Here is a 7,899-nt window from a genome sequence, read left to right on the forward strand (position 1 = left end):
GGCTGTGGACTTTTCCGCCACTATAAGCCTGTTAGCATTTACTCAGTGCAGGCAGTCGGCTGAGGTTGAACCGAACAGCGCCGTCTGATCAAGTCAGGCTTTCGGAATTGCTCGGCAGACCCAGAGAAAGAAAGGGAGGGAGGGAGGGAGGGAAGGAAGGAAGGAAGGAAAGAGCAAGTGCGTTTCATATCATGTGTGGAAAACGGCTAGATAAATGCAATTCTTGTCCCCCTTCAAAATTCCTTTCCCCGCCTCCTCTCTGCTTAAGAAACCCGCTCATTCCCCGGGAGCTGTCCGTGGTGCTGATCTTCGATGCCTTCCTCTTGACATCTGGGAAGAGAACAGGGGGGGTTAGAGAAGCGAAAGACTGCCTGGGAGAAAGCCCTTTGGCACTTTGGCCGCGTGGGCTTCTTCACAGGGTCTTGGACTTGTGGAGTGACCCAGAGACCGAGCGGCTCAAGAGGGAGACGGAGCGGGTACCAGTTCAAGGGAATCTCCTATTCAAAAGAGGTAACTGGCTGTCGATTTTCCCATTGGGGGAGAAAAGAGGGGAGGAGATGTAAAAAGATAAGGCATGGTTGGCTGGCGTTGGATTAACTCCCTGTCGATTGTTCCCGCCAGCAGGTTATCACACGGTCTTTGGGGATACAAGTAGGAAGTTCGGGCACCCAGCGAGGGATCCCTGGAAGGGGGTGCCGTAGATGAAAACACCGGACCGGTACTTCCGCTCCAGGTCACCATGAAAGTGACGCTCCACATCGTCTCCTTGCTTGCCGCCCTCCTGGGCATCTTAAGCTTCACCTTCTTGGTGGTGGCCATCGGGACTGACTTCTGGTATGTCATCGATGCTTCTAAGCTGGAGAGGTCGGAGAACCACACGGAGAGGCTGAGCTCTCATACGGGTCTTTGGAGGACCTGCGGCTGTAAGTAACTTCCTGTTGCGGGGTTTGGTTGGGCCGCTGTGTATATGGGGAGGGGACGGGGACCCCAATCGATTTTACAACTTCTTGGCCAGCAGTCCTTTCAAGAGGAGCTTTTGTGGCACTGAGAAGGATGGATGGTCTTAACGACCGGGCTTCCAATAGGTCTCATCGCATGGTGCGTAAATGGTTTTGGTGTCAGAAGAACATAAGAGAAGCCATGCTGGATCAGGCCAATGGCCCATCCAGTCCAACCCTCTGTGACACACAGGGGCCAAAACCCAGGTGCCATCAGGAGGTCCAGCAGTGGGGCCAGAACTCCAGAAGCCCTCCCACTGTGACCCCCAAGCACCAAGACGACAGAGCATTACCGCCCCAGACAGAGCATTCCAGCTATACCTTGTGGCTAATAGCCAGTAATGGACCTCTGCTCCATATGTTTATCCAGCTCCTTCTTGAAGCTGTCTATGTATTCTCCACCATTTCCGGCGGCAGTAAATTCCACGTGTTCATGACTCTTTGGGTGAGGAAGGACTTCCTTATATCTGTTCTAAGCCTACGGCTCATTAGTTGTTTTTTAATAAACAGTTTTATTTTTTATACAAGACAATCAAACAAAAAACAAACAAATAGACATACATACATACAAAAATTTGGGGATTCCATTTACAACATTATTTGTCTGTTAAGTTACCTCATACATTGTCTTACTATATTTTTTATTTTTCCACCATATATTTTTGAATAAATCTTTGCTCGTAACCAAAAAATTATAGTTCATATCTTCTTCTGATTCAGTTGTATGCCCATGTTTTATTTATTATATTCTTCGATCCATTTATAAAACCTTGTCCAAGTATTCTCGAAGTCTCCTTCATCCTGTCCTCTCAAAATTAAAGTTAATTTGTCCAGTATTTTATTTATAATTTCTTCTTTTGAAGGTACCTCATTTTCTCTCCAATATTTGGCATATAATATTCTTGCAGCTGTCATTACATGTATAATAAGACAGAAATCTTTCTTTTCACAATTATCAGGTAATATATTCAATAAAAACAATTCTGGAATATAGGGTATAGTACATTTTAACATTTTTTTTGGTAATAATTCATGAACCCAAGACCAATATTTTTTAACTCTATCACAGGTCCACCACATATGATCCTAGTGCTCATTAGTTTCACGGAGTGCCCACGTCTTCTTTATTGTGAGAAAGGAAGAGAAGAACTTCTTTCTTTCCCTTCTCTTTCCCATACATAATTTTTGTGAACCTGTCACTCCTCAATTGTTCTTTCTCCAAGCTAAAGAGCCATAATTGTTGGAACAGAAGGAGAAAATGAGCCTCAAGACCTCAGGGAGAAGAAGTTTTAAGTATTCCCTCTGTGGTTTTTACACTGGCACATGGTCAGACTCTTTGCCTCACAAGCACATAGTTTCTCTTTCATACCCACAGCTTTTGGACAGCCAGTTTGGTGTAGTGGTTAGGAGTGCGGACTCTAATCTGGGAGAACCGGGTTTGATTCCCCACTCCTCCACATGCAGCTGCTGGTGTGACCTCGGGTCAGTCACAAGTTCTCTCAGAGCTGTTCTCTCAAGGGCAGTCCTCACAAGAGCTCTCTCAGCCCCACCTACCTCACAGGGTGTCCGTTGTGGGGAGGAGAAGGGAAAGGAGCTTGTGAGCCACTCTGAGACTCCTTTGGGTAGTGAAGGGTGGGGTATAAATCCAAACTCTTCTTCTTCTTCCCTAAATCTACTTGCGGGGAGGGAGGGCTAGAAGTCGAATAAAGTAAAGTATGTCCCAGTTCCACTGGTCATGTTTCTTCCGATACACACATTAAACCAGGTGTTCCCAGCCAGGTGAGAGCCTGTTTGGTGTAGTGGTTAGTAGCACAGACTCTAATCCGCGAGAACTGGTTCGATTCCCCACTCCTCCACATGCAGCTGCTGGTGTGACCTTGGGTCAGTCACAGTTCTCTCAGAGCTGTTCTCTCAAGGGCAGTCCTCAAAAGAGCTCTCTCAGCCCCACCTACCTCACAGGGTGTCTGTTGTGGGGAGGGGAAGGGAAGGGAAATTGTAAGCCGCTCTGAGACTCCTTTAAGTAATGAAGGGTGGGGTATAAATCCAATCTCTTCTTTTGGTCCAAGGACATTATGATACCCTCCAAGGCATGACTCACAGTTCATGGTGGCACAGAGCTCTCTTCATTCCCTAGGTCTCAGCCATGGGACATTGAAACCTGTGGTAGAGATTAATATGTCAAAAAGTCTGTTTTCCCTGCCAAGAACTTTACATCTAGATCTGCCCTTCTGCGACTAGGGTTGAAGGACTGCCCCATGGTGCATTTTTGGAAGATTTTGACATAACCTTGAAATTGTCAATACTCTTTTTTCATTTATTGCATTGAAGACTTCCTTGCCTCCAAGGAGGCATTTAATGGTGGAATTTCATTCCAATCCAATCCAATTACCTTTATTGGCATGTAAGAATTTCATTTTTCTAGGGTCATCTAGGCATAGAAGGGCATAAATTCTGCTTTTGGGATTGCCCTGTTAGCCTTACAACCAACTCTGAAAGGTGATAGTTTTGGCCTAGGCAATCTAGAAACTCCTCCAAACTAGAAGAAGAAGAAGAGATTGGATTTATACCCCGCCAGAGAGTTGCTTAAAAACTCCTTTCCCTTCCCCTCCCCACAACAGACACCTGTGAGGTAGGTGGGGCTGAGAGAGCTCTTTCAAGAACTGCTCTTTCAAGGCCAGCTCTTGTCAGAACTATGGCTTGCCCAAGGTCATCCAGAAGCTGCAAGTGGAGGAGTGGGGAATCAAACCCAGTTCTCCCAGATTAGAGTCTGCACACTTAACCAGGCCATTCCATTACTTGCCTTAGAGTGGCAGTCCCCAAACAGAGAAGCTTCAAGGGGAGATTACAACGTGAGATTGCTCAACTTGAGTTCATTCACAAGTTCAGAACTTCCCCTGCCCAGAACTGAATAGGGATACAGGATTCTTCTCACACCCCAGATGCTAATTTTCTACCCCCAAGCATTTCCCCTCTGCTCCAGTCAAGCTGATTACAATATGCATGACACCTCTGTATCCTTTACAAGCATTCTTTAAACACTGCTCTCCTGCTTCTGTCTGGAAGATAGAGACTCACAGATATCCATTTCTGCTCATATCTGAGGAAGGGACATTTGGCTCTTGAAATCTTATAACCTGGAAACCCTGTTGGTCTCTGAGGTGTGACTGGACTCAGACCTCTTGAGAGTTCTGGCACCTCTTTAAAAAAGAAAGAGAGAAAGAGAGAGAGAGGAAGGAAGGAAGGAAGGAAGGAAGGAAGGAAGGAAGGAAAGAAGGAACATTTGGCTCTTGAAATCTTATAACCTGGAAACCCTGTTGGTCTCTGAGGTGTGACTGGACTCAGACCTCTTGAGAGTTCTGGCACCTCTTTAAAAAAGAAAGAGAGAAAGAGAGAGAGAGGAAGGAAGGAAGGAAGGAAGGAAGGAAGGAAGGAAGGAAAGAAGGAAGGAAGGAAGGAAGGAAGGAAGGAAGGAAGGAAGGAAGAAAGGAAGGAAGAAAGGAAGGAAGAAAGAAAGATAGATCCTTGTGAGGAGGTTAATCTGGTTGGGTCAGAGGGGGCACATCAGAGTCCGCTGTACAGGGCACTTTGGGCTAACCAATAGTGCTCAGTGGAGAGGCAAGTCCTGGGTTCAAATCCGTATTTAGCCAAGAAGTTTCCTGTGGGGTCTTGAACCAGGAATTCTCAGCTGAAACCGCAACCACGCTGTTTGTTGAGGGCACTCCAGATGTGATTAGATAATCACACAGGTATTTTCTGGACCGGAACTGGAAGATGTTCTAATTCGACAGCTGTATGTTTTGTATCATGTATATGACTCTCATCTTAGGAGGCTTCATGAACATCCTTGCCTTGTGTCTATTAATCTAGCTCCTCAACTTTCATTTTTTTGGTCAACTTATTGGTTATTTCACTGTAACAAGAACATAAGAGAAGCCAATGTTGGATCAGGCCAATGGCCCATCCAGTCCAACACTCTGTCACACAGTGGCCAAAGATACCAGGTGCCCTCAGGAGGTCCATCAGAGGGGCTAGGACACTAGAAGCCCTCCCACTGTTGCCCCCCTCCAAGCACCAAGAAGACAGAGCATCACTTGCCCCAGCCTGAGAGTTCCTATCTATACCTTGTGGCTAACAGCCACTGATGGACCTCTGCTCCATATGCTTATCTAATTCCCTCTTGAAGCCGTCCATGCTTGTAGCCGCCGCCACCTCCTGTAGCAGTGAATTCCAAGTGTTAATCACTCTTTGGGTGAAGAAGGACTCCCTTTTATCTGTTCTAACCCGACTGCTCAGCAATTTCATGGAGTGCCCACAAGGAGTTCTTGTCTTGTGAGAAAGGGAGAAAAGGACTTCTTTCTTGACCAGCTCTGTCCCAGGCATAATCTTGTAAACCTTGATCATGTCAGTCTCTCAGCCGTCATTTCTCCAAGCTAAAGAGCCCCAAGCGCTTTCACCTTTCTTCATAGGGAAAATTTAAAATGTAACACCGTAACAGGTGTCTATCTGTATCTCAAATTGTTTGGCCTCTGAAGAAGGCCCTCAAGGGGTGGAAATACGTCAGGTCACTGGCATTGGCTCTCATGTTCTGGCCACTTGTATTTTGTAACAAGGCCTTCATTGGGTCCTTATATGTTTCTAACTCTCTTTCTAATATATACATGTATTTTGGTATATAATGCATTTACACTAGGTTTTTTATTATTGGCCCTTTATCAGGTTTCTTTCTTACCCTTGGAAAATCACGATCTACAAATGCCCCCAGCTCTCGATATGCAGAAATATTTTAAAGCCAGCTTCCTTTCCCCTCAAAATGGCCTTTTGCGTGTAATTTATAACTGGGAATATTAGCAATGAGTTGATTTCTGTCTCTGTGCAATCTCTGCTCGGCAAAGTGACCGCAAAAAGGCAGCTGCTGTATTAGGGCACGTTTGTTGATTGCTGAAATTAACTTTCTCCCTCTCTCTTTTAAGCTGTGCTGTTTGTCAAATGATATCTCGGCTACTGTGTGAGTGAGGAGTTGAGCAAGCCAATGGTTCATATACGGGAAATATTTGCACATTGCCGTCTGTATTGAAGTCACAAAACGACGGCTTGAAAACATATCAGGATCAAGATAAAACCCCAACAGTAGCACAGAGCTATTTAGCAACAGCAAATAACACCGTCTCTTTAGACGACCCCGTTGGTGGAATAACAACATCTTGTGCTACAAAGGCAGAACAATAAATCATCAGGCATAGGAGAAATAAGTGCAGCTCTCAGGAAGAAGGGGGGGCTAAAAATGAGCAAGCGCAGTGCCACCACAAAAAAGGCCCTGTTGGCGGTTGCCACTCACATCTCCAAAGGTAGCTTAACAGAGAGGCCAGTTCATATGGGAATAGGCCAACAAGTGAAGTCTTCAAGAATTCACTGTTTGCTACTAGGCAAGCCATTTACAATCTGAGCGGAGGGGGGAGGTAGACCATTAATGACCTACTTTGCAGGGTTGTTGTGAGGATAAAAGGTGGGTGGCATTGGGGGAGCAAACCGTGTCTGCCACCCAGAGCTGTTTGGAGGAAGGGGAGGGGGATAAAAATGTAATGAACGAATGACTCGTGCAAATAAGCCAAGCCGTGTCCTGAACACTGCATTGTCCTGAGAGTTTCTAGAGTCAGTTTGGGGTAGTGGTTAAGAGCGTGGGCTCCAATCTGGGAGAAGCGGGTTTGATTCCCCACTCCTCCACTTGCACCTGCTGGTGTGACCTTGAGTCCGTCGTAAGTTCTATCGGAGCTGTTCTCTCAAGGACAGTTCTCTCAGAGCTCTCTCAGCCCCACCGGCCTCACAGGGTGTCTGTTGTGGAGAGGGGAAGGGAAAGGAGCCGCTCGGAGACTCCTTTGGGTAGTTAAGGGCAGGGTATAAATCCAACCTCTTCTTTGGAAACTGTTTCTTTCTACTGAGGGCAATGAGAGGCAATAACAAGTACCCAGTAACACAACACGCATTTCTGTCTCAAAGGCTATTTCGGATTACTTTAGTACAGCCCGAGCAGATGTAAGGCCCCATTGTATCCAGAGGTGCATGATTTCCTAACTTCTCTCTTCTCTTTCCCCTAGTTAACAACACCTGCTTCCCTTTGGTCAACCCTTTTCGGCACAAGAGAGCAAATCTCACCTCTTCTCACCGGCAGCTGCTAAGTGAGTGATGCCCGTATTACATTTAGTCAATTTTCTTCTTCTTCACAGCTCCGTTAAGACGCCTCAAAGTGATCACCACCACTAAAAGAATCCAGGAACGTAGCCAGGACTGTGTTCATGATATCTACACCAAGATCTTGTATTGTATTGTACCACTGTATTGTATTAGTCCCATTCTCTATGGCCTTTGACCACAGACCTCCATAGGCTGCGGGCACACGGGCAGGAAAATGCGAGGGGGGAGGAAGTGTGGCTGTTTGCCCCGGGGCAAAATAACACGCGGTTGCGCCAGCAGACATACCGTGGAGGTCCCGTGGAGGTCCCATGGAGGTCCCGTGGTAGGGGGGAGGTGCCGAGCACACCACAATCCTGCGCCGCGGCAATGAAGCAGCGCGGCAAATGGGTGTTTTTTTCTCTGGACACCAAATTGTGCGCATGCCCTGTTGGGTGCTTGTGCACATCCCATGGACAGTTGGAAAAAAACACAAAACCTTTATACGAGGGGGCATGGGCGAGTGCCAGAACTACCACCGGAAACGCGATCAGACGCCTGCCCTTGCCCCGCGGTTACCAGAAACTAGTACCTCCGAGGTACTAGTTTTTAACCGCGCATCTTCGGTGGGAAGCCTCGGGTTCGGCATGGGAGCTCTACGCTTCCCAGATGTGGCAGTGAGATCACACCCGGAAAATCCGCCGATCTTCCGTCTCTCTAGCGTGCCTAATGCTCC

The 7,899-nt window shown here is 46.8% G+C and overlaps 1 protein-coding gene across 1 annotated transcript in view; it reads left to right on the forward strand.

The window, feature by feature from the left end:
* Positions 1-739: 739 nt before the first annotated feature.
* TMEM114 (transmembrane protein 114) overlaps positions 740-7,899 on the forward strand; it is a 16,485-nt gene continuing 9,325 nt past the window's right edge. The window contains exons 1-2 of the mRNA XM_015414902.1: positions 740-923; positions 7,091-7,171. Of these exons, the coding sequence (XP_015270388.1) occupies positions 740-923; positions 7,091-7,171 (265 nt within the window). The remainder of the gene's footprint in view (positions 924-7,090; positions 7,172-7,899) is intronic.

This window comes from Gekko japonicus, unplaced genomic scaffold (assembly GCF_001447785.1).
Source record: "Gekko japonicus isolate JY-2015 unplaced genomic scaffold, Gekko_japonicus_V1.1 scaffold2663, whole genome shotgun sequence".
Lineage (NCBI taxonomy): Eukaryota > Metazoa > Chordata > Lepidosauria > Squamata > Gekkonidae > Gekko > Gekko japonicus.